General features: G+C 32.9%; 3 protein-coding genes across 5 annotated transcripts; 2 read left to right on the top strand and 1 right to left on the bottom strand.

Moving 5' to 3' along the window:
* The first annotated feature begins 304 nt into the window (after positions 1 to 304).
* On the top strand, positions 305 to 6,321 carry HT2 (hexose transporter protein). Its single transcript, NM_001247856.2, is given in 5 exon segments — positions 305 to 545; positions 1,195 to 1,517; positions 3,139 to 3,263; positions 4,126 to 4,417; positions 5,186 to 6,321. Coding segments are annotated over 5 exon segments (1,572 nt in total). The 5' UTR covers positions 305 to 409; the 3' UTR covers positions 5,882 to 6,321.
* Positions 6,322 to 10,027: 3,706 nt separating this feature from the next.
* Positions 10,028 to 12,049, top strand: LOC101258187 (mavicyanin). Its single transcript, XM_004247323.5, has 2 exons — positions 10,028 to 10,373; positions 11,496 to 12,049. The coding sequence occupies exons 1-2, from the start codon at positions 10,187 to 10,189 to the stop codon at positions 11,858 to 11,860; spliced, it is 552 nt and encodes a 183-aa protein (XP_004247371.2). The 5' UTR covers positions 10,028 to 10,186; the 3' UTR covers positions 11,861 to 12,049.
* A 151-nt stretch (positions 12,050 to 12,200) lies between these two features.
* On the bottom strand, positions 12,201 to 25,795 carry LOC101257894 (chloride channel protein CLC-d). Of its 3 annotated transcripts, none has more exons than XM_004247322.5 (23): positions 24,913 to 25,795; positions 24,543 to 24,615; positions 20,762 to 20,983; positions 20,629 to 20,675; positions 20,445 to 20,543; positions 20,019 to 20,093; positions 19,562 to 19,650; positions 19,020 to 19,160; positions 18,875 to 18,945; positions 18,713 to 18,792; positions 18,416 to 18,565; positions 17,526 to 17,585; positions 17,359 to 17,433; positions 16,609 to 16,760; positions 15,410 to 15,545; positions 15,197 to 15,328; positions 14,620 to 14,697; positions 14,483 to 14,538; positions 14,275 to 14,361; positions 14,030 to 14,186; positions 13,709 to 13,810; positions 13,446 to 13,492; positions 12,201 to 12,661 (listed from the first exon to the last, which is right to left on the bottom strand). In XM_004247322.5, the coding sequence occupies exons 1-23, from the start codon at positions 25,087 to 25,089 to the stop codon at positions 12,586 to 12,588; spliced, it is 2,382 nt and encodes a 793-aa protein (XP_004247370.1). In that variant the 5' UTR covers positions 25,090 to 25,795; the 3' UTR covers positions 12,201 to 12,585. The 3 variants fall into 3 exon arrangements, with proteins under 3 accessions (XP_004247370.1, XP_069144807.1, XP_069144808.1); XM_069288706.1 differs by having other exon boundaries at positions 13,451 to 13,492; XM_069288707.1 differs by lacking the exon at positions 12,201 to 12,661 and adding an exon at positions 13,097 to 13,367 and having other exon boundaries at positions 13,451 to 13,492.
* Between the last annotated feature and the right edge of the window lie 1,218 nt (positions 25,796 to 27,013).

Below are 27,013 nucleotides of genomic sequence, written 5' to 3'. Positions count from 1 at the left end.
AAGATAAATAAATCTCATCCATTTCGAACATTTATAATATCCCAAAATCCAATAGTCGCGCCAACCATATGTGTACATTATTTTCTAAAAAACTAACAAACGTTTAGAGTTGACTAGTACACAGCCGTCTAGCAAAGAAACTTTTTACTACCATATATTATAAACTTTAATAAATATAGTCAACTCAATTTATATTCCACGTGTAAAGCTACTTAGTGGCGTGGGGTTCCATCTTTGTTAATTCCCCCTTTTTTTTTGTTTCCCATTACTCTATATATAGCCCCATAATTTCATCACACAAAAAATATCAACTCTTTCATTACATTTTATTTTTCTTATATAAAAAACATATCATCTTCTTATTGTTATTTTAACTACCACATTTGAAGCCGGAAAACTTAGTAACACGATGGCCGGTGGAGGATTTACGACCTCCGGTAACGGAGGCACGCATTTCGAGGCTAAAATCACACCAATTGTTATCATATCTTGTATTATGGCTGCTACCGGAGGTCTCATGTTTGGTTATGATGTTGGAGTTTCTGGTAATTAAATTATATTTTTAGTATAATGCTTTTCATTTTAATAAACCTATTTTTAGTTGCTATCTTTATATTATGATAATTGATGATGGTCATCAACGCAACAAAATTTTTGAACACTTTTTAGCTTCGTATGAATCTTAAAAGTTTTTCCTTTGTTTGTGAATCTACTAGATAGAGGATAAATAAAACACTGTGCTATTTAAACAATATCGGAATCAAGATTCTTAGTGAATTCGAAATATAAAATAAAATAAATTAAAAAAATTCAATATGTACATACATATATAAAATTTCTTTTATATATAATGTAAATTTGAATATATCCGTTTGAATTTTTTTTAAAAGCTATTTTTTTTTCGTTTTTACCCTTATGGGTTTAATTAATGCTGACCAAAGTTTGAATTTTTTTCTTTGCATTATTGCTTTTAGAAAAATACCTTTTTTCCTACTAAAAGAAAAAAAAGGAAATTTGAACTTTTCCGTCTAAGTGGGATTTTCCCAATTCTCTGGAAACTGAAAAACAAATAAATAAATGGATTTATAATAAAAAATTGATAAACATATAACAATAATATATTCAGTATAGTGAATTATTTTATTAAAATAATTCGATAAGTAATGTTTTTCTTTTTTTTTAAAAAAAATACAGGTGGTGTTACATCAATGGATCCATTTTTAAAAAAATTCTTTCCAACAGTTTATAAGAGAACAAAGGAGCCAGGATTAGACAGTAATTACTGTAAATACGATAATCAAGGGTTACAATTATTTACTTCATCGTTATACCTAGCTGGTTTAACGGCGACGTTTTTTGCTTCTTACACTACAAGAAAACTTGGCCGGAGATTAACTATGTTAATCGCCGGTTGTTTTTTCATTATTGGAGTTGTACTAAATGCTGCTGCTCAAGATTTAGCTATGCTTATTATTGGAAGAATTCTCCTTGGTTGTGGCGTTGGTTTCGCCAATCAGGTTCGTCTGAATATTTTTTGACTGCTATAATAAATATGTTTTTAAAAATAAATAAAATATTTCGATATAAAGTTTAATTTAATCCACCTAACCCTCAATAAGGGATGAGTGATATAAAGTTAATAGTTCAAACTACAAAATAAAATAAAGAGGCTAATAGCCTAATGTAATTATATTCAATTTTCATTGCATGTGCAAGGGCCACGCCAAGAAAAGAGCAATTACATGGGAATTTTTTTGAAAATTTTCGATAAATTGTTATATTAATTCTTAGGAAAATCTTCATGTATTTCACTCGTATAGTGATGCTAATATTTTTTTAAATAATTTTTTATCTCTCTTAAAAAACTATCCCTTATTTTTTTGGGGTATTAGACAAGTATTATATATAGAGAGTAGTACTATTTATTAAAGATTATATGACAAGTGGTATATATCTTTTTAAAGTACTATATATTCTGGTTAAATCAGATATTTTTTTAAAAATATTAAATGTTGAGAAAGGAATAAAAATAATATAATTATTACACATGAATCTTATATATGATTGTTCTTCTTAAAAATATCTATTTTTTAATTATTTTTTTTGGGTCATAATCGGAAGTTGTGGTCGGCCATAGACCACGGTGACCATGTTGTGGAAAATGGGAGACGTGGTAGGTGAAAAAATTCTATCATTAGTATAGTGACGTTTTAATTTGTTTATCATATTTTAATTAATAAAAATCGTTAATATAATTAAAAAAAAAAAATGAAAATGCGGATGTATATATAATTCTTGAAGTCCAAATCTCACTAACCATTTTTCAAACTTTTTTTTTTGTATTCTTGCTTTATTAAATAATTTGTGTCATGGACTTTGTTGGTATTACACATGTGTGTTAGACTCTAATAGAATCATACTTTATAAAAAAAAATAAAAATAAAGTTTAGGTGGAGATTGAAAGGTTTGTCTTTGTCCAGAAAAGTCCTCCTTAGGCAGCTTCCTTGTAACTTTCCCACTTTGCAAAGCTAATTCCTTTGATTTTAATTACTACTAAATTTATTCTTTTCCTATCACTTTTTTTTCTCTATTACCCCTTTTGATTGATATATATAAGTAGTTACGTTTACTATTTTTGACACGATAACTTGAACAGGATCGATCAATTCATTTTTAGGTTAGTAAGTTTTTGAAGATAAGACGTACATGGTATTTTACGGGATATTTCAGATATTTTTATGGCTCGATATGATGTAGTTTAAAAGAATAAAATATATTAATGCGTTTATTTTTATCTTACCCATTTCATTATCTAAAAATTAAAAGCAAATAAAAAATGGAAGATATTGGAATAACCGTAGTTTGGATAAAACCTTATAAGGTTAATTAACATGTTCCATATGAGCGTCCTCTTAATAATGTGATTAAAATAATTAAAAAGGATTTGCAAGTCATACGTGAAGAAAAAAAAAAATCTCTTTTTTACAATATGGAGAATATACGGGAAAGCTCTCTTTCAATATTTTATTTAAGTAATTTTTGACTTTTATTTATTTTTTAACACTATGAAACATTAAATAAATTTTTGTACTTTTCTATATTTCTCAATATTAAGATTTTATGTGTGATTTTTTTCAGGCTGTTCCATTATTTTTATCAGAAATAGCACCTACAAGAATTCGTGGAGGACTTAACATTTTGTTCCAACTTAACGTAACTATTGGTATTCTTTTTGCCAATCTCGTCAACTACGGAACAGCCAAGTAAATTTCTCGTCCTCTTCAATAAAATTTATTCACATTCGATATTTATTGATATTGAAATATATATAAGGTGTAACTTGTTTATAGTCAAGCTTTTTGGCTGTATATATTAGTGAGTACGTACCAAATAAAAGTTAACGTCATTAATTTTGATTTTTGTTTTTTGTCTAAAAAAATGCACGAGTAGTCCAAATGGTTGGAGCCTTTGATTAACGACTGTTTAATTTTTAATTTTCATTCATTTTAAAAGAGAGTTATTTTTTAAAGGGTCTGATTTTGACACTTCATTTACTCTTGTGTGATATTTTGTGTACTCTTTATTGTTTTTGTTTCATCCACTTGACTAGAATTATTTCTTTTCAACTACCCCAGTACTACTACTATACACTTTTGTGCTAAATAAAAAAAAAAAGTGTATATATTGGCAAAAATTTCTCCTAATAAATGCAAGTTTTTTTTGTTTGTTTGAATTGTCTATCAAACAAGAGTGAACAATTAAAAGATTAAAATATCAACAAATGCATTTGTGGGAGTATATTCCTACTTCTTATGCTTCAATTTTTTTTAATTCGATTTAAAAAAAAGAATGTCACTCTTTCCGTATATAATGACTTTTAGTTCCACGTTCTCATATGACATGTTTATAATATTTAAAGAATATTTTGATATATCACGCAAATTTTTAGTTTGAAATCATAATATTCAAAAATATTTCACAAAGTCAAACTCAGACAAATAAATCGAAAATAGATAAAGTAAAAGCGTAAAACATAGTAATAAAAATTTCATGGTATAGCTAGACTAACTCCTTTAATTGATTACTAATTAATTAATTAAAATATTGAAATTGATGTTAATGCAGGATTAGTGGAGGATGGGGATGGAGATTATCATTAGGGTTAGCTGGATTTCCAGCAGTATTGTTGACTTTGGGTGCATTATTTGTTGTTGAAACCCCAAACAGTTTGATTGAAAGAGGTTACTTAGAAGAAGGCAAAGAAGTACTTCGAAAAATCAGAGGTACCGACAACATTGAACCTGAATTCTTGGAACTTGTTGAGGCTAGTCGTGTTGCTAAACAAGTCAAACACCCTTTCAGAAATTTACTCCAACGTAAAAATAGACCTCAATTAATCATCTCTGTTGCCCTCCAGGTCAGTTTTATATTATATTTTGACTTATTAATGCTTTGTTTTGAAGTATGAATTCTTGGGTCACACTAATAAAATAAAGGAAGATAGGTTCGTAAGCTAACATGCATGTGTCCTGTAGTTACGTATTGTTTTATAATGTAATGTATGATATTGTATAGGATATGTAGTAGATAGTACAGTTCTTGATTTTGTCAAAGTATTTGTTAATAATAATCTACCATAGTCCCTCGGAAGGACTCAGTTGATTTGGAGGGTGGTTATCCCCCTTCAATGCCTTCTGAGTCGAGCCTGTTTCATAAAGCTTGCCTAGTGCGGTTTACATCTCCTGTGGGGCTTGTAGACTATTATACATTGGGGGGTTACTCAATGCGCACAAAGTGCTCACCGGAAGGGCAGAGGTTGTGGTAGAGATTGTAGCGACTGCTGGTTATCCTCGGGTTCCAAAAAAAATCTACCATAGTATGTTGCATATAACATTTAGATTACCACATGATTTATTGTTGTTATTGCTATTTTTACACGTTTTCCTGTTTCGATTTCTCTTCATTGTCTTCTTCTTTGTACCATAATTTGTCAAACTCGAGCCGAGGGTATTTCAAAAACAGTCTTTCTACCTCCATTAGGTAGTAATAAAGTCTATGTACATTCTAACCTCCCAGACCTCACTTGTGGGATTTCACTGGATATATATTGTTATTGTTGTTATATTATATGTTATTACATTATGTCACATAATAGATGATTCATTTTTTTGTTCTTTTGCAACAGATATTCCAACAATTTACAGGAATCAACGCTATTATGTTCTACGCACCTGTTTTATTTTCAACACTAGGGTTTGGAAACAGCGCAGCTCTTTACTCAGCTGTCATCACCGGAGCAGTCAACGTTCTCTCCACCGTTGTCTCAGTCTACTCCGTTGACAAGCTCGGACGACGAGTCCTCCTCCTGGAAGCTGGGGTCCAAATGTTACTATCTCAAATAATAATCGCTATAATCCTAGGTATCAAAGTTACTGATCATTCAGACAACCTTAGCCATGGTTGGGGAATCTTCGTAGTAGTTCTGATCTGTACATATGTATCGGCTTTCGCGTGGTCGTGGGGCCCACTTGGATGGTTAATTCCTAGCGAGACGTTCCCTTTGGAAACTCGTTCAGCTGGTCAAAGTGTAACAGTGTGTGTTAACTTGCTTTTCACGTTTGTTATGGCACAAGCATTTCTCTCAATGCTTTGTCATTTCAAGTATGGGATATTCTTGTTCTTCTCGGGGTGGATTTTTGTGATGTCGTTGTTCGTTTTCTTCTTGTTGCCTGAGACGAAGAATGTTCCTATTGAGGAGATGACGGAGAGGGTGTGGAAGCAACATTGGCTGTGGAAGAGGTTTATGGTGGATGAAGATGATGTTGATATGATTAAAAAGAATGGACATGCTAACGGATATGATCCCACTTCTCGGTTGTAAAATAAAAAATAAAAGAATATTAGCGGTGTTTTACGTTGATTTTATCATAGTAAAGATGCGTAGAAATAAATCAAACATGCAAGAGAGAGATCAGAGTCTACTGTCTAGTCTAGTGATATCGATAAGTGTTTCTCACAAAATAGGTGTGCATTTGGATTTTTTTTACTGCTTGTTTTCCTCCTTTATATCGTTCAATGTAGTAGAAATTGTTTAGCCAAAGTGTAAGAGATGCAATATGGTGATAATTTATGTAACCATATAGCCTATGTATATTAGAGATTTGGTATAATTCATTTTGGGAAAGCACTTTGATATGTTTAATTTCTTGTTATGTATGTATGACAAGGTGTCTAGTTATAATGATAAGGCCCCATAGAGGTTTGCATGTTGAGTATTGAGACACAAAAATGAAAAAAAATTACGCTCAATGATCTTGAAAATGACTGATTTTGAACTTTTTGACTATTGCTTAGCGTCTTATATAAACTTTCAAGGTCAAAAATCAAAAGGATTGTTATCCATGGGGAAAAAATTTATTAAACTTGATATGTACGAAGGACGATATTATATATATTGTGTATATCTTTTTTGTATATCCATTTCTGTCCTGTATATCATGTATATCTGTTATATCCATGAAGTATATGTTTTATTTTGGAATATTTAGCTGTGGTTCACCTATTTATTTGGGCTCCAGCTGCCATGCTTATGTGATATAGCCTTTATTATATGGTATAAATATAAGGAATCCCATAGTGTAATTCAATAATTACATTCTGTCCCGATAAGTTTACTAATTACAAAAAATCCCTTAAATTTGTTGAGCCGTGATACTTTAGACTGTAGTGATACATGGTAATTTAAAACTGTTAAGAAAAAATAGGGGAGAAAAACGATAAAGTTAATGTTGTTACTAAAACAGCTTAATTTGTGGTAACAGATCATTAATTTGCATTAAATCAGCACTTAATTGGATATTAATTTTAAAATTTGAAAATCAAAGATTATATCATCTATTTTGAATATGCTATTCAATTTACCTAAATATCAAAGATTATATCATCTGGACGACCAAGAAAAAGAAGAAGAAAGAATGCAAATGAAAAGATTTTGAACACAAACTGTTGTGGACAATGTGGACAAGAAGGGCACACAGAAGAACTTGTACTTTCTACCCAAAAGAGAAGTGAATTAGTCGTAATGTTTCTATGATATCAAGAATAATTTATAACGTAAACGTTTTAATGAATTTCAGTTTTCATTACAACTGCAAATTGAACACTTTGTGTTTAGATAAATAAACTTACAAACATGTGGTAATTAAATATTGAAGTCGTGCTTTTGATTATAAATACTTTGTTATTATTGGTGTTGATAAATATACTTGTGTCAATATTTGTTTTAAATATAAAATTTTATAAATCTTATGCTACAGTAAGATACATAAATTTAAGAATCATTAGGTAACATAATGTACATGATACATATGGTTTATCTAGTGTATCATGTACTTTTATTGTGTGTTTTTGGTACACATTGTTTATCTAATGTATCATGTACTTTTTAGTGTGTATCATTGGTTTGCACAATGATACATCTCCATTAGATAAAAAATACAAAAATATTATTGAGGTTATTGTGTACTTTACAATGACTATAAATCATGTATCATGTGAATTTATATAATTTAACTTGTGTAATGCTTTTTTTGTTATGCTTTTCTTGAAATATACAGTAAATAACTTTACTTTTAAAAAATAATACCAATTCATATGAATATGCTATTCAATTACCTAAATATCATGTAAAATTTAAGGATTATAGGGTAACATATTGTACATGATACATACGGTTTAGCCAATGTATCAGTTATTTTTAGTGTGTGTTTGGTATATATGTATCATTTCGTTTTGCCAAAATACTAACCCGAGACAAGGTAGGCCTAACAACAATGTTTGTTGCTTCTTTTTTCCTTTTTTTGTTGTATTTTGACAACCTTTGATTTGATGTTTCGCCAGAGTTTTCGTTTGAATCCTTCTGAAGATTCATAGAATCATGCAAAGACTTTTTTCTATTTTCTTTCCAATTTTCATCGTCGGAATCATATATCCTTCTATTAATTAACGGATCCATTACTATGATGTAATAGAACAATTAACAAAAACAAAAAAGAGAAGAATATACGAATTGATGATGGATTAATAATAAAAAGATGCTGGGTTCAAACTATTACAGATTAGGAAGAAATAGACGATGATGGATTAAGTATAAAAAGAAGAAAAGAAAAAAATGTAATGGATTAAGATGAATGAAGATGATTAAGGAAAAAAAAGAACTGAAACTTGATGGAGTAAGAAGAAGACGGTAGAAGTTAATGGAAGTTGTCCTGCTTCCTGATATTTTTACTTTTTTAATTTTCAAATTTTTCAAATTTTGAAATTCAAAATTTGGTCTTTTAATTAAAATTAATTAAATTTAAAAATTCAAAATCAAAAAGCTGATTAAAAAGTTGAGTGTTTAAATGGATAAAATTTAAAATTTAAAAACTGATTTAAGAGGTTGAGTGTTTTAATGGAGAAAAAATAGGCATTAAAATGGGTAAATGTGTATTATAAGAGAGAGAATGTAATGTATCTAAAAACTTACACTAAAATAAAAAAAAAAGGGAATTATGTAATATTTAAAAAAAGTAGGAAAAATTGGAGAATATAAAAATTATAGTTGTGTATTTAAGTTATTTTTCCTTTATTTATTCGGTCTATATAACACAAATTTATTTTCATTTAGTCTTTGTAAACGGACAATAAACGTGGACAATTAGATGATAACCTCTTTATTCAGATTAATTTAAATCCACGCTATATAGACCTTGTTAAAAAAAACACTTCATCTACACAATTCGAATGAATCCCTTACGCGACTTAGCTCCGCCACTACGTACGAATATTTTTATTTACTAATTAATTCTCTATGATAACTTTGTATCTCGTACTTGGACCAAACTTGAAGGCTTTACTCTTCATCTAGACATACATCATTACCTCCATTAATAAAGTTTGTTGATTTTCATACCAAACAAATAAATTTGACCTCTAAACTAAAAAAACAACATATATATACTTTAATTTGTGTGGTATGATCCTAACTACCCACCCAATATACCCAAACATCCTTTCCTTTCAAGTCTTCCAACTGTATTTCTCCCAACTGCCAACTATACATAAATGTTTATTCTATGTACCCACGTTGCTTTCAACAAAATAATTCAACGATAAAATTATCTTCGTATAACGTTGAAAATCAACCACTTATATTTGCTTTAAGGGAGTCTGTCCACCTATATCATTATATTTTTTTTCATTTATGTGAAACGTGAGATGTTTTATACAAATCTTTAGAAAAAGGTCTTTTTTTTATATATATAATTAAATTCTATTTTGCTTTAGAAATATAATTTATTGATTCTAACTTATAAAAACATGCTGTAACGACTCAGTCCGTTAGTGATATTGTTCATTTTGAGTGAAATTTATATGACTTTAAAACGCATCACTAATGAAAAATATCTATACTAACTTATATATGTAAACATTTCTCTGTGTTTTATCTGTCGACATGAGACTTTTACCTAGTCTTAGCATTAAAGTTTGTCTCGAACTTGCTATTTTGAACCTAGGTCTCTGTACGACTTTAAAATACGTTACTAGGTCTCTGCACGACTTTAAAATACGTCACTAGGTGTTACACATGACCTTTTTGTTAGGTTATGGAGCCTAATTAATATTTGATATAATGTCATATATTAATGTTCACGCGGTATATTCTTCATTTATTCTCTGTAACAAAAAATACTCTGATTCATTAATATATATACCCCACCGCCGTGGAAGTTCACTCACGGGTATTACCACGAAATATTGATTTCTCTCTCTAGATCTCTCATCTCTTTCTCTCTAAAATTTTAGTATTCTTTAGTTATCAAATGTGTGTGAATTCGATTCTAACACTTTTCTAGTCACGATGAGGACCACTTCCTTTATTCTTCTTTTTATTTTGTTCTTTTTGGGTAATCTTGACAAGGCATGACGACTGCCTCTTAGTACTGTAGTGGTGCTTTTATTAAAGAGACACATCATTATCATAAACAGCACAAATTTAGTTTTCTAAAAGAAAAAATCCTTAGTCCTAAATTCTTCAAGATATATATAACTGCTAGATCACACTCAAACTCTTCACTTCTCTCCTCTTCTAAAAATAATAACTACTCAAAAAAAAAAGTCAAATTCTTATTACCTATCTATCCATATGGCCTTTTGTATTCTTGAAAACATACCTAAAATGACTTTGCTTTTCTTGATTTTGGCTTGTTTTATGCAACTTTGTTTTGGTGTTGTTTATAAAGTTGGAGAATCAGCTGGTTGGACAACTATTGGTAATGTTGATTACAAACAATGGGCTGCTAGCAAAACATTTCAAGTTGGTGATGTGATTGGTAAAAACATGAAACTTTGTTTTCAAAATTCTTGGTGATTTATGTGCTCTAATTGTTATTAGGAGGATAAAGTTTGAAACTTTTGATTAATCTTTACCAAAATTTGTGGTCCTCTTTTGTGAAAATTTAAAATTCCTTGTGTAGTTGAGCATGAGACATGTACCAACATTTTTTCACTTAATCATAGATCTCTGATTAAGGACGAAAGAAATTTAAAAAATTAGTATTTGTTTTGACTTTAGGGAACCTCATTAACAAGAATCAGTCCCTTGTGCTTGCCACTATACACCTTAAATTACATAAAAATATGATTTTTTAAAAGATTATAGACACACATGCTCTGCTTAATAATAGCTTTATCTTTATTGTAGCCTGAAAATTAGGTTTTAGGCACACATGACACATGCACTGCTCAAAGTTAGCCTATTCCATACAATAGGAAAGCTAGTCTTGAAGCAATAGTGATTGCATTAAGGTAGACCGTCTATGTTGGTGTGTGGTTCTGGTCTCTATTAACGCGAAATGTTTTATGCATCAAATCGTTTTTAAAATTATTTTTAGCAGTAATTAATTAATAATTTTTAAATTTTATAGCGACATTGAATTTAATAATAGTTCACTATAGCCGATGAATTTACCGCTCTTTTTTATTGCTGCTAAATGTTATTTTTGTTTCAGTGAAAAAAACCTTAACAGAAAAGCACACATTTTATAAGTTGAAATAGCTACCAAAAGTTCATAATCTTTCTCTGTTTGAAATATTGTCATTGTGGGGAGTCAATCATTTAATATTTTAATTACATCTGTTTAAATAAATTTTAATAACTATAGTACTACTTTTTAAATGAAAAAGATACATATCAAGTTGCATTTTTTTAATTTTTTTTAGGTGTAATAGCTTTTCCACTTAATGCACACCTATCACTATTCAATTCATTTGAGTGTTGCACTTGCACGGTTTCATTATTCAAATTTGAAAGCCCCCCACTAACACCCCTAATATTGGTCATTTTGTTTTTCTGTGCGCGATTCTTCTTTTAAATGATCTAACCTGACTGATAGTACATAAAAATTTGTTTTAATATATGATGCATAGAAGTCAAAGACTCTTTTTCGTGACAGTTTTCCAGTACAGCCCACAATTCCACAATGTGATGCAAGTAACACATGCTGAGTACCAATCTTGCAATGCATCTGCTCCTATTGCAACACACACAACTGGGAAAGACTCTATTACCATAACTGCTCATGGCCATCATTTCTTCCTTTGTGGTGTGCCTGGTCATTGCCAAGCAGGACAGAAAGTCGACATCAATGTTCTTCGTGTCTCATCATCTGTGTCTCCATCTCAATCTCCTTCGTTGTTGAGTCACATCCCTGCTGTAGCAGTGCCTGCACCTTCTCCTAGTCATGCTTCTTATTGGCTTCCTAGCAAAACTGGTCTTGTCTTGGCTGTTGCTTTAGTTCTTCTTGTCAATTTTGCTTGAGGAGGGGACAAATAGTCTTTTAGTACACTCATTTCTCTTGTTTTTACAGAAATGTAATAATTGTAAGACAATTTTCTGTCAGTTTTGTCATGTGGCAACACAAAACTTGTATAAGACTGTATTTTCAGTTTCATATCATTTCCTTTTTGTACTCATCATTTTACCCTTAATGAAAAGCATTTACAACAACATTGATTGTGCACAGAGTTTGACAAATAAACAGAATTTTAATGTTTGTACACACACATACACACTGTATATGTAGTGTGGCATGTGTAAATATGTTTCAAAATTAAAAGATGTTAAAAACATTGTCTTTTAACTCATAACTACTCATAAGTTTGGTCAAAAGACATTTAAATTCCTTCCATGGACAATAAATGTGACACACAAAGAGAGAGCCTCAGCTGCAAGAGGTTCAGAATTCCAAGAATATGTGTAACAGTGTCAACTTTCTTCCAACTATTGCTCCATGAAAAGGAGCACAGCTTTTCGACTAATTTCGCATACAACCATTGGCAAGAAATACAAAAAATAAAATAAAAAATTGAACTGATTGCTATAATAATCCCATGACTCTCAAGGGGAAATAAATACACTATACATTTCCTGGAATCTAATGACGATAGATTATGAAGTGCGATCTACTGCCACCAAATCTTGAGAGGGGACGCTGAAGGTTACTTTTCACTGCAGAAACAGCAGTGCATCGCTGGGATTCTACTTTAAAGAAGACCATCAAGAAGCGGCTGTTGTGCATCTCCTTTCCTCTTGATCACTCTATGGTTAGATTGTGTACCTCTGAATAACAAACAAAAATGTCATGTCAGTTTTTCGACTTATAGGAGTAAATACAGGACCAGCCATTTATTGATTTGATGGAATAATGACTCCTTTTTTCCATTTATTCGGTAAGTTTAGCACGAAAGAACAATACAAGAATGCACAGGCAATGCAACAGGTGAGTTGCAATGACAACAACCTTCTTACAAGTGAAGAGAATGCAATGGAGTTCACCAATCTGCTATAAAGTTGAACCAAGAAGGGGATAAACAGAAGAGAGATGACTTACATATGATGCACAATGGCTTTACATGATTACACTCTCCAACTACCTTGTTCTTTGTTTTTTTTTGAAGTACTTCGTTTTTATTACCGTTTGCTAAGGTTATCATATTATTTATGACTTGCTGTTCTTTTCTCCATTATTTTCAACAATGCTTCTTCACTACTGTATTTCCTTTTTATACTGTTTCTCATGTGTTACTTGGGCTGAGGGTCCTTTAGAAACAACCTCTCTACCTTCAGAAGGTAGGGGTAAGACTGCATACACACTACGCTCCCCAGACCCCACTTGCGGGACTACACTGATTTTGATGTTGTATGGTGTCCAGACCAGCTGCCAGACTTTTTTTTTTTCATTTCTGAGAAATCAGAGTATGATTAGACATTTTAGGTAATTGTGTAGCAGCTGTCACTGGAGGCTGGGGAAAAATTAGGCGCACATCTACATAATTGAAACAGAATATTTTTTAAGCAAATCAAAACAAGATAGATGGCCATCAGTATGAATAAAGAAAGAGACCTTACACTAGTTGATTGGAGTTCTACAGCCGTTGGATCATCATTATCCTGCATTATAATGTACAGACTATCAACAGCAATTAAAAAAAACCACTTTTTTCAAATAGCTAGCTGAGAAATCTCCAGTTGGTCCACAGGTTCGAAACTCGAGGGAGTATGGATCCACCCCTCTACCTTAATCCCAGACTTTGTATAGATGCATTGATTGAACTGAAAAATCACAACATCAAATATAAATGAAGATAGGTGGTCTAGCAAAGGTACCTCAAGTATCAGATCTTTTCGAGTGATCATGCCAATAACACGAGCAGGACGTGGAACAACAAGTAAGTGCCTCAGTCCTAGTTGGCGAAAAAGATTATATACCTGTAGCAGAAACAGAATAATAATTTTTTTGATTATCTGATGTTACCATGGCTAAACTTAATCTCAAGGGCATGTGTAGGAACGAATTCTTGTTTTCAACCTTAAGACAACAATTAAGCCTACTTTTGTCATGTTGTCTTCAATTCTATGCAAGCATTGACAAAATAACTCCATGCAAATTAACGAAGGAGCAAGAATTAGAATAAGTTACAATGTTACCTTTGTTAATGACATGTCTTCTGGGACTACATACGGAGATGGGTTTAAAAATGGGGCAAGATCAATGTACATCTCTAGATCATCTGGTGTGAAATGGATATCACGGAGAGATATCCCTTTACTAGAAACGGGTTTCACAAATTCACAAAGGTTGTGCCTGAGAAATACAGTATCTGTAAATTTTTCATGTAGTGGACAAAGAAGCACCAATTAATGATCTGCTGTAATAGTTAAACTGAGTTTACCTGATTGGCAAAAGATCACCTCTTGAATCACAGGGTAAAGGGCTATGCTGAAAATCAACTTTTGATTGTAAAAGTACCAATAAATGACTGCATAAACAACAAGATTGAATAAATATTTTGTTCAAGTCTCTACTGATTTCTGGCATTAGAAATATCTTATCTCCAAATAAGGCCATCAATATCAGAAAAGATCATTACTATCTCTCACCTTCTTAGTATAAGTCCAATGACAAGTGTCTCCCCACTTCTTGAGTGGTCAACAACCTAAAGTAAATGAGTCAGAAGAATGATCCAACATGCAGATAGCTTGCATTGAACAAAGCACAGGGACAGAGTTTAACTTACTGGGAACCCGTTGTGGTCATTGCTCCTCAAAATAGAAACTATATCTGAAACCTTCACAACCCGAGGGAAGTATACAACCTAAAAGATGCAGGAATTAGGGGTGTGATTAGCGAGCTAGAATTTGCGCAGAAACTGCACAGGTGTGGGTCAGACGAGATTTTTCTTTTTTGAAATGGTAATAATTGTATTCATAAAAACCCCAAAGGTAGTGCTGGGATTCTGTACAAGTGAGCAAAAAATACAAAATATAACCCTCTTCTAATCTTAGAGGGACTCTGTGAATTCTAGTAAATTTCTGCTTCTTTTTAACATTAAGGTACTAGTCATGGTCAAATCAGATGGTGCTGCATAAAAGTAGAGTTCATTCTTGAAATATCATGGAATTGTTGCAATACAGAGCTGCTGCTTCACTTGCTTTTAGCAGAAATGCTAGTTTACTAACTCCAACTAGAAAAACGTAAAGAAACCACTAGTCGTCTTTTAGCTCAATTCTGAAAAAATGTGATTCTGAACAAGAAGGAAACAAGCCTCTGCTAGTTGGAGCAGAACATGACAAGGGCACTGAAGAAATTCTTACATTTTGACTCCCACATGCCTCTTTTGCCGTCATATAGCGCATTTGATACTTCGGTCTAGATTCAAGTAATGGAATTGACCTTAATCTAGCCTGCTCTTCATATAATCCTTCATTAAAAGCATCACCAACAGCCTACACATGGGTAACCCTTAGTCCTATGTGAATAAAAAGATAGCCGGAGAGAATTGTTAGCCAGCCAGTATCAAAAAGCACCTTTGAGATGAGAAGAACCAGCATTATTAGAGGTAAAAGCTTTAAGTTGTTTGTAATCTCCACCATGATGACACAGAGAGATACAGTCATACGCATAGAGCCTCCAAGAAAAGATGCAGCACCTAGAAGAGCATACCTATAATTCCAACAAAAGAAGCTTAGTAGACTTTAGAGGTGAGTGAAGAGAAAGGAGTAGAGTCATGTGAAAAAAAACAACAGAATATCGAATCTAAAACCTTAAAGTAATAAGTGGAATAGCTTAAAAATTTCTGAACATATTTTTTTCCTTTGATAACGTAAGATAAAATATTTTAAACACCTACTAGCCTTCTCTTTGTGTGTGTGTGTGGGGGGGGGGGGGGGGGAGGGGGGGCTTGCAGATCTAACGACATCAAGTTGGTGGAAGACCAAACCACTTTCAACTGGTAATTTAGATTAATTGCCATCTATGACACGAGCCGGTCTTAACTGACTAATGTTGCAGAATCAGCATAACCTTTTATTTGCTTATTGATTATAGATCCAATGGACAACAACAGAGACTACACAATCCCAGTATATTGCATAAAGAGAGTACGACACACCACCAGTAGTAACTAAAAAGATATTATCTTGATGATCATCCACAACGATAGTCAAGTCAAGCTGATACAATGCAGAAACACTCACATTTCCTTTGACACCATTGTAATATGATGGTTCTGCCGAGGGAGGTAAACTGCAAGGGAGATTCTCAGAACATCCTCTGAGACTAGGTCTGATTTTGTTAAGAATAGAGCAGAGGCCTAGTAATTGACTCTCTTCTTGCACCCCCACCCCCTAATATACCAGAAGAAAAAATAAAAGAAACAAAATGAATGTAGGATTTCCAGACATGGTTGTGGTTTCGAAAAAGTAATCCTCCAATTGTTTACTATATCAAAAGTCAAGAAGCATACTATGCTCTGTTCCTTGAACATCAGGGGATCTGCTCCAGTCAATTGTGATATCTCACCTCTTTAAGAAGTGACAGATGAGAGGCCAATAGTGATCATGTACTTAAATACTTGGAGGAACTCAGAATTAAGCGGAACACACTTTTTGAACTGAAGGGGAAAAAAGAACTTAATTCCAGTACGTCTATGCGAAGCTTTCACCAGAGAATAAATCTATAATGTATATGGCTAAAACGAAGGAGTAAATACGAAAGAAATGCTTACGTCCCCTCTTCAATGTTCAGCTTCTTATAAAAGCTAACCACGAACATGCCAACAAGACGTCCATAAGTTGATCCTATCATGATGCCTGGCACAAACTGACCTGCTGGAACTGCAGTTCCAAAGGTCACCACTGCCAAGGTATAAAACATAACCTGAGAGACAAATACACCAAACATTAATTTCCCACATAATTGTAACCCATGAAGACACGAGAGAGGTTTTTGCTATAGCTTTCTTCCCTGAACTGCATAAACATGAGAACAGAGTGCACTTAAGCACAGAACTCTAGCAGTATTGGCAGATATGCATAAAATTTGAAGAGTTGAAAAAGATAAGTGTTTCGAGCATCAATTAGAGTTCAATCAACACACTCTGAGCACAACAATAGCATTGAGTGGCTCTGAACACTAATTTGATTATAGCTTTACAAAAAAGGAAGTTCAAGCGCAGATAAGAAAATCCTATCCACCCCACAAGAAACTCACATCCCGGTAGAAGGAAGAAGATTTGAATTAAACTCAAGACAACATTACGAAATTTTTAACAATGTTAAATTTCAGAAGCAGCAGTTCAATGGGGATTCAGATTCTCAATACTGATACCATAATTTGCCAAGTTTTTCAGCACATGAATTTCATGCAAATTCGCAATTACAGTTCACCCAAATGTAATAGTCGGGACGAACACATAAAATACATGAAGCTATCATTCACACAAATGGGAAGGGAGAAAGTTAACAAGTAGAAATACCAGAAATGTCAGTAGGCCTTGAGCGCTGAATTCATGAGCTGTCTTCGCACTGAATAAATTTCTTATAGCATCATCCTGCAGACATGCATGATGCATACAGCTCAGTGAAAGGAAAATCCACAGCTTTTTTATTCAATTAAACACAGGTTCAGGAATTGTTTAAAGACCTGAGTGTTGAAGAATATGGTTGCGAGGTCATTGTACTCCTTGCTGTTCTGACAGTAAAACTGCAAAATGCACAAAATCCAAATATCACCCCCAAAAGAAGAAAGCAAAATTGGATATCAAGAAAAATATAGAAGCAATAACAATACAACACAACACCACAAAGGAAAATGAAACATTTCACGATATTTCAGTGAAGCCTGGAATCGGATTTGAACTTTCAGCACATAATTGCTACTTCTTTGAGAGAAAATACTATATAGTACTTATTTGGATGTTAAATTTCAGCACATAATTAATCAAGCCAGGATCATAAACCAACTGCTAGTCCTGGATGGAGTATGCATAACAGATTTAAATGCACAGCAAATGCCTAATTATCATAAACAGGTTCTAATTTAGAACTTTCTACTTGGAGCTAGAGGGATAAATGTTTGACCTATTTAACAAAACATAGACTTGAAACAAACACGACAATAGGAATCACGGAACCATATCCCAGAGACGGTACACATTTTACTCTACTTCTTCACAAGTGATTTACATGCTAAGCACCCAAGCAGGACCTAGCCTGTATTGAAGAATAATATAAGAAGTATCAATAATAACCATTGAAAGAATAGATTAGTTAAGAATTAGACAGTTGACTCTATCTTCCAGATGTCACAGCTTGTGGGCCCGTTAATAGACATTGATTGTTTGATATGCATTAACATGTATGTGGCTATGTGCATTGGATTTAGAAAGGACAACCACTTGCAGCATAACAGATTTCAAGCATAAAAATATGTAAAAGATAAAATCATAAAAGCAAAGTAACAGAAATTAAATGATTGAATAAAGATAAAACAAAACAGAAGTTATAACTCATACAAGTCATGGAGGACCTTACATTAACATAATTTCCAAACATTCCCGGTGCTTGCGGACATTCAATGCCAGAGTTAGCATCGGCTTCAGGGCACGGAGTACATCTTCTAAAGAGTGGCAATCCAAATGAAATAGCTGAAGTTATCACAGAGATGAGACAAGCTTCAATAATCTGAGAGTGGCAGACCATAAAATTAGTTCATCGAGCTTAGCAAGGAAATGCATACTCATTTTCAAAGACGAGAATATACAACTGCAAGAAATTCTTTTTTTTTTTTTTGATGAAGTAGAAATTCTTGTTCTTAACAAGTAATCTTACTTTCACACGAATTCCATTCTTGTGCAAATAATTTCTACGCCAGTGTGCCATATAGAGAGTAAGCTGATTGAATAACGCTCCTGCAAAAGTCAACGTGTAACCAATTAATTTACCGACCATACTCTTCTGGTGTCTCAACATCTTAATATCAACCATACATACCAAGGAGACCTCCTATAACTCCAATAAATGCCATGGGCAACAACTCCTCAAAAGAATAGTCCTCTTGACCACTGAGAGAATTGTAAGATGTCAAAAGTGTAACTAGGATATAGTGTAGAAGACCTAAATGAGTTCAGAATCTAACCCAGAGATATCCCATATAATGAAGCCTCCAGCGCCAAAATGACCACAGTTTCCATCTTTACACCATCCCATTGCAGTACGGACAACAACAGCTACAATTGCAGAGGTAAAGAACACCCGCCACATTAGTTGACTCCTCCACCTTTTGATCAATAATGAAACAACATATGATCAGACAGCATATAATTTTTCACATTGCAGAACATGCTAACGACTACTCAAGTGGAAGTAAAAGCATTGTGTTGTTTATGATTGATAGAATAAAATAATTCAAATAGATTATAGTTTCTAGTAAAGAGCATCACATTGAAATAGGTACAAAGTGAAAGCTAACCGTGTCTGTGCTTATTCAAAAACCAGTCTACCAGCAAATATAACGATTAATCATAACAGCAATGGGCTTAACATTGATGGTTTAGATACTGCTCATTAGCAATGTCAAAAATTGAAGTATGCAGAAGTAGAAATTGTTCAACACGGAAGATATCTCATAAATTGCACTAGATGAACATGAAAGAAGCTCAAAGGAGAGATGACAATTACCAAGAAGTGACCTCTTCAAGAGCAAATAATACACCACCTACTGGAGCTCTAAAGGCAGCAGCAACTCCAGCAGCACATCCACAAGTCACCTGAGTCAACAGATACAAAGGAGTAAGCACTTCTTACAGCACAGGAAACCCCTCTCATCATGAGAACTTTAAAAACCATTTCTTAGCTTTCATCTCCAAATCTTTTTAGGACTTCCTAAGATTCATAAAAAGTTGACACCTTAAGTAAAAAAAAAGAAGAAAAGAACACATTAAGAATGTTCAGCTAGATTAGTACCTCAAGCTTTACACGATCTAACCTAAATTGGAAAGAGTGATAACATTTTTACAGATTTTCACATATCCTTATCACAATTATATGGATTGATATTATACTACAGGTCCAGAGATCCTTAACAATATTCTTATATTACAAAATTCAGAGATCCAAAAAGACAACAGTCACTCACCAAATCACGACGATCCCGTTCACTGCTAAAAACTTGGAGCCACCTTGACCGAAGGTGATATTTTGTGGATCCACCCTGTAATTACATCAAAATACATGAACATTCAGCATGACATTTGGAAGTTAATACTGAACATATTTTAGATGATCACCAATAAAGAAACAAGTATCAGATCATTGATCCAAATGACCAGGTAAAACAAACAGAACATAGAATCAGCAACAAATATTTCATTGCGAAAACTCAGAATATAAGATAATATTTGGGCTCATGGAAAATCAAAATGTAAGTGCAGTAACAGAGCATAGAATATAGTAACAAATGTTCCATTGCCAAAACTAAGAAGATATAAGATAAAATTTGTATTCATGACAAATCAAAAAGGATAATGCAGTTATAGAATAAAAAAATAGGAGTAATACTCACTTGTCCAAGCAAAGAAGCAATACAAGCACCAATATGTACAAGAGGCCCTTCTTTGCCAAGAGCAAGACCACCTCCCACTGAACCTATGCTTCCAAAAATCTAAAAGACCGAGTAAGAATAACAACAAATTATCTGATTAAGAGTGATGGAGAATCCCGATCAAAGCTTAGGTGTGCTATCATACCTTTCCAATCAGAGTTCTGAAAAGAAGGATACCATGTGTGTCAATTCCTACACATACAGACCAAAATGAGTAACCCATAAGATATTATCCTAGCCAGAGACTCAACAATTAATACCAGAAAGTACAAGTGTACCATTTAGATAACCCTTTATTTCAGGAATTCCCGATCCTGACGCTGCTGGTGCAAAGCATGTGATAATATATACAGAAGATAATACTAGAACCAGGTTGATCAAAATATACACCAGAAATCCAGCAAAGTATGACTTCTGAATAATTTGAAATGTTAATGAGAACTTCCATCCCGCAAAATTTTCAACAGAAAGATTAATGAAAACAGCAGCAAGTCCTGTGCCTGAGAGCAAAGGAATAGGACTCAGTTCATGAGAAAGCGATTATTAGATCAAATGCTTATTGAATTACAAAAATAGAAAAGAATAAGATTACTAGAACGAAATGGTAGCCAAGTCTTGCTCACTGAGGCATGTTATTAATTCTCACAACTCCACCATTTCAGAACACAACAAGAAGGGAATATGAATCACAACCCTCCAAAATATTAATCACCAGATTTTCCATAATTGATATAAACTCATGGCTCATCAATCACCCATATACTCCTACAACAAGATTGGTCCTAACATCCACGTTGAAGGACGGGATTCAGATGATGAACTAAGCTACTCTGAAACTTCCAGCCCATGAAAAGAGAATCATTCCATCTGGAAAAGGGCTTTTCCTAGAGAGAGAGATTACTTCTGAGGTGCTAAACTATGATAAAGCTCCAACTAATGCAATAAATATAATCATTTGGCAAGTTACAAAGGGGCAGTGACAAGTTCATTTTCTAAAAGCTATTCTACACACCAAAACCATGGATAATGAACATTGCATTTGGAATTTTACATGAGAAAATTTTACCTGTTTAATAGTTTGGAAAATGATGAATAACCCACGATCTAAAATATGAAGCATTACTCAACATATGAAACCGCCAAAATGGACTTAAGCACTATAATCTCATTTGGTTAAATTAAATTTTTCTTTCATTTTCCTGAGATATGGTAAGGTTATAATAATATTATTACCTTGATGGCTTGTATACAATCATTTACTCTGAAATATGTCTGGCTATCACAATAACTATTTACGCTATATAGTATATATAATGTAAGTTGCAAATCTCAAAAGTATTGCAGTATTCTTCTTTAAATGTGAGTTGCCATTAATGAAGAATAAGCTAAACCCAGCACAGTAATTAATGATTTTTGAGATATTCCTTTACAATAAAATGAAGGACTTTAATGGCTCCAAAAATAGAAACAGAACGAGAGAAAATTTTGTCTTAGCTTTAGATTTATATTTGTCTTGGCTTTACATTTATAAATAATAACATCAACCAGGCAAAGATTAATCAATCAATCAACTACTCCACAATCCAAATTAGTTTGGCAGGGTATATGGATCCTCCACCTCAATTTTTCTGTTCCATTTCATTCAGGACATGCCAAAGGTTGACAAAAGATGCCTTTTCAAGATTGCCAGTTCTCTATTGCTGACGATATAAGCAGGTAAAATAAACAACTTATTCTTCCTAGTTCCTCCAATAACGTTTCAGCTAAAGTTTTAATATGGACAATAGTTATATGTCAACCTATCGACATGCACCATTCAGGAGTCAACAAAACAAAATAGTTCATATGACACATGTCACATGTGATTATGGAAATTTATTTTTTCTTCTCAACTCTACTCTCTGTCCCTTGATTTGTATAACGCAGCCTTACTATCGATGACCTAAATATTAGAAGGATCTGCTCAGGTGCAATCTTGAATCGTGTGAAAATAGATCCTCCAAATGGCATATATGAAAGCTAAACAACTGAGTTTTTTCTTTCAACAGGCCCCAGATATTCAAGATAGCAACAACTACATGGGTATTAAACTACCGAGCCACACTTTAAAAGTTTGGGAGAGGGTAATAGAGATGAAGATGAGGATGAGGAGGGGTGTGTCTATTTCTAACTAACAACTAACGCAACCATTCAACTTCTTCTAAGGAGATCGTCAGAGCAATATACAGATACGAAAAGACATTTGCATATGGTGTTCATAGACTTAGAAAAAGCATATGACAAGGTACCTAGGGAGATTTTATGGAGATGCTTCGAGTCTGGAAGTGTAATTGTGGCATATAGTAGAGCGATTAAAGACATGTACGATGGATCCAAAATTTGAGTAAGAATAATGGAAGGAGACTCGGACACATCCCAAAAGTTGCATCGTGGATCAACTCTTAGCCCGTTTTTATTGGCCTTGGTGATAGATCAATTGACACAGCACATTCAAGGGGAGGTACTATGGTGTACGTTATTTGCAAATTACATAGTATTGATTGAAGAGAAACGTGGCAAAGTTAACGATAGACTGGAGGTTTGGAGACGAACCCTAGAGTTTAAAAGTTTTAGGTTGAGCAAGATTAAGACAGAGTATATAGAGTGTGAGGTCAGTGGCCCATCACATGAGGCAGATGTGGAAGTTAGATTGATACACAGTATCTTGGGTCAATAATACAAGGAAATGGGAAGATCAACGATTAGAGCTGAGTGAATGACATGAAGGCTTACATTTGGTGTCCTATGTGATAAGAATGCGCCACTAAGATCTAAAAATTAGTTATATAGAGTGGATGCTGCTCCAACTATGTCGTAGGGGGAAAGTATTGGACAGTCAAGAATTCACACGTTGAGAAGATAAATGTGGTGGAGATGGAGATGCTTAGGTGGATGTGTGGGCACACAATGAGAGATAAAATTAGGAATGAATATATAAGAGGCAAGGTGGAAGTGGCTCTAGTTGTGGACAACATTAGGGAAGCGAAACTGAGATGATTCAAGCATGTAAAGAGGAGCACAGATGCCCCAGTGAGGAGGTGCAAGAATAGGTTTAAGGCGAGGTAAAGTAGACAGAGTTGAATTTTGGAGAGGTGATTAGACATGAACCATAGGGGACAGGCTTTCATAAAGCACCTTTGGGCAGCAACTACTATTGGAAACCGATTTCGAGATCAATTTGACAACGTAACTCTTTAAGCGATGATCTTATCTATGTCAAATCTCTTGATACGATACAAAAGACAAACATCTTACAATTTTCATGATCAATTGGATCCTGCCATAAAAGTAGGTACCAAAGAAGATCACTATGATAGTTATTGTAGTCATATTGAAGAGATGCGACAAAGTAATAAGATCATCACAGAACCTGTAGGTGGCTTTATTCTTTTGTGATGGAAATGCACTCTTCGCCCCAACTTCTCAAAATAGGGCCCAGCTTGCTTCCACACATGATACATTTTTAGCTCACTGAGGACATGACTCTAAATAGGAAAACATGGAGGTCAAAAATTAGGGTAGAGGTTTAGCAGGTAGTAGAGCGATCTCTCTCTTTCTGTGGGAAAGCATGGTTCTAGCTTAGAGCATCTTGTCTGCTCCCTCTTCTACTTATCAGTATCTTTATTATTTCTTATGCTTCGATTGTATTACTATTGGTGTTTCCTTAACTTGGGTTATTTTTATTATTTTGTTGTCACTACTTCTCTTTCTACCATATTTCCACTATATCTTTTGTTCTGGTATTTGCCAAACCTTTTTTGTGAAAAAACTTCTCTTGAGCCGATGATCAATCAGAAACAACCATTCTACCTTCCTCAAGGTTAGAACTACTCATATGCAGAAAATTGGTATCATAAAATTCCATTCCTTCCCACACATCCATGTGAAGCAAAAAATTAACTCTAAACAATTTTAATTTGAAGCAAATGGGGTACCAGGGATAAGAACATACCCTAGATAATCTATTTCTATAGGGCATAGAGAGAAATAACCATAGATTAAGTTGATAAAAAATCTCACCAATTCCAATAAGCAACGCCAAGAACCACTTAACCAAAACAACATATCCCATATAAAGCTTTCCTCTTTTAGCCTGTCCATATAAAACACACATCAAACACAACTTCAGCTATCTTATTTTCCAAATGTAAAACAATTAGCCTCTTCTTTTTTTTCTCTCTTTTTTTTTTTCCATTTACAATACTAGTATAAACTATAAAAACAAGTATATTTAGAACAATAACTGAGCATTTCTGTAAGTTTCCATTCAGATAGTACCAGATTTTCCTAATATAGAACTAGTACTTTTTTTGAATAAGCAACATAAAGCTGTTATCTTTTTTGTTGAAACTGAACAGAGAAAAAGACTAGAGCTTTAGAAAAGACACACCTGCTCTTCCCTATAAGCAAAATTTTCAACAACTTCATAATCAAGACTTTCCACAGTGCTCCCATTACCCTTTCTTGATGGACCCACCTCACCGACTTCCTCCTCCTCTGTCGCCGGAATCCGTGACCACATCAGCTTCGCCGTCTCCACCCCGTTCTGAAAATGATCTGATAACATCTTCAACCTCCCTGATACACTATATATAGGTCTTATGAACCCCCAAAACCTCAAAAATTCGAACCCCTCGTCGAATAACCCCAAAATTAGAGGCGAGTTTTGAGAAAATTGGGATCAAGATTGGTTTTTTTTTTTTTGGGTTTTTGGGTGTGAATGTTACTTATGGGTGATGAGAAATTCCTTTTCTTCTTCGAGAATAATGGAGGAAAGTGACGGATGCGTAAAGGAGTAAACTTAGATTCGTCAAATTGATGTATTTTTCCCTGTGGATTCTGCCAGTCCGGTGAGTCCACCAGAAGTTTACTCTCTCTGTTTTTGGGGTAAAATTATATTTTGGGGGAGATGGGTGTTCTTTTTTTAACAAAATCAAAATTATGAAAAAAAATATTGTTGTATTTATGTTAATTTAAATTTGAATATTTTAATTTTCAAATCATACTTCATTTTGCAAATTGCAATGATAATGGAGTTTGTTATAGTAACAGTAGTTTATCTAATTATAAGTTAAAATAATAGTTTCAGTGAACACAAAGATGATGAAAAAAGTATAAAAATAAGTGAATAAAATTGAAAACATAGAACAACTTAAAACATAATATATATCTTAATTTTCGCATAAATTAGATCCTGCACTACTATTTCTTTTATAATAACTATTTATCAACAAAAAAGACTTATTTTAGTGGACATATCATATATGAGCCACATAATTATTGTTGGAAAAGATAACTTTTATAAGAGTGAATTCAATTAATCATGCACTACGATTCTTTTTGTAACTATAAAAGTAGTGCTTTTATATTTAGGATGCTATCCAAAAAGGTCATTGAATATATTTTTTTTAATAATTTTGATTTTTTAGACATTTTTGGTCACTATTAAATACAAAATAGAATTATTTATGAAAATCGTAAAGAAAAGGAATAATAACATGAATAACACATTTTACGGTGTGATTTTTCAACATTTTGAATTTGGTATTTCAACTTTTAAGTGCAATTTTTGTTGTTTTTGTGTGGCTTTTAGTGTTATATTTTTGAGATTTAATGAAACTTTTTTGGTAAATATTAAATATTTGACAGAAATAAAAAGTATTCACTTTGATAAATGTAGAGGACTGAATTGCTCAGAAGCATATTTTAGATGATGATTTTGAATATACCTCAAACATAATGGACCAGTTCAATCACTTTCTTGATCACATCATTTTGCTATCTTTTTATTTTTTGATAAGGTTAATAATAGAAGTGGAAATGTTAGATCACAGCATAGAAAAAAAAAGTATAATAATGTTTTTCCTTTTAATATTTTTATATATATTTTTTTCGATATGAAAAAATATATATAAAAATAGAAGTGTATTTGTAATTCTTTAAAATCACGAAGAAAATCGTAAAAATCATGTCATGGCAAAAACTTCATTTGCTACCGGAGATCCGCATTTCATACCTTTCTAATACTTAGCCACAATTTAAAGGAGAGTTGATATTTGCTTATTTTTCCTCTCTCTCCTCAAATTTCAGAATAATATGTTTTGAAAATCAATTTTTTAGTTCAAAACTTAATAATAATATTTATTGAAATTTTGTTTCTTATTTAAGAACTTCAGGATATTGTTTCCTAAAGTTCATTTTTTGGGTAAAAAACTTCAAAAATAATGTCCTAAAATTTAATTTTTTAGTTTGAAATTTTAATATAGTTGCTTAATATTGACGACTTCAAAGACAAATGTGAGTGAAAGTTCTGGAGAATTTTCTAAGTATTACTCAATGTTAGAATTGGACTATAGAACTATGTTGTTGAATTTTATTAGTATAAGTTATAGTTCGTGAGTTTATACAATTTCAAACTTCAAAATCTGTGTAGATTTCTAACTCCAAGATAATGAAATTTCACTAGCAGGCTTCAACTTATATAAATGTTT

The sequence above is a fragment of the Solanum lycopersicum genome, chromosome 9, assembly GCF_036512215.1.
Source record: "Solanum lycopersicum chromosome 9, SLM_r2.1".
In the NCBI taxonomy this organism is placed as follows: Eukaryota; Viridiplantae; Streptophyta; class Magnoliopsida; order Solanales; family Solanaceae; genus Solanum; species Solanum lycopersicum.
Note: the sequence above shows the minus strand (reverse complement) of the source record. Positions and strands in the feature narration are given on the sequence as shown.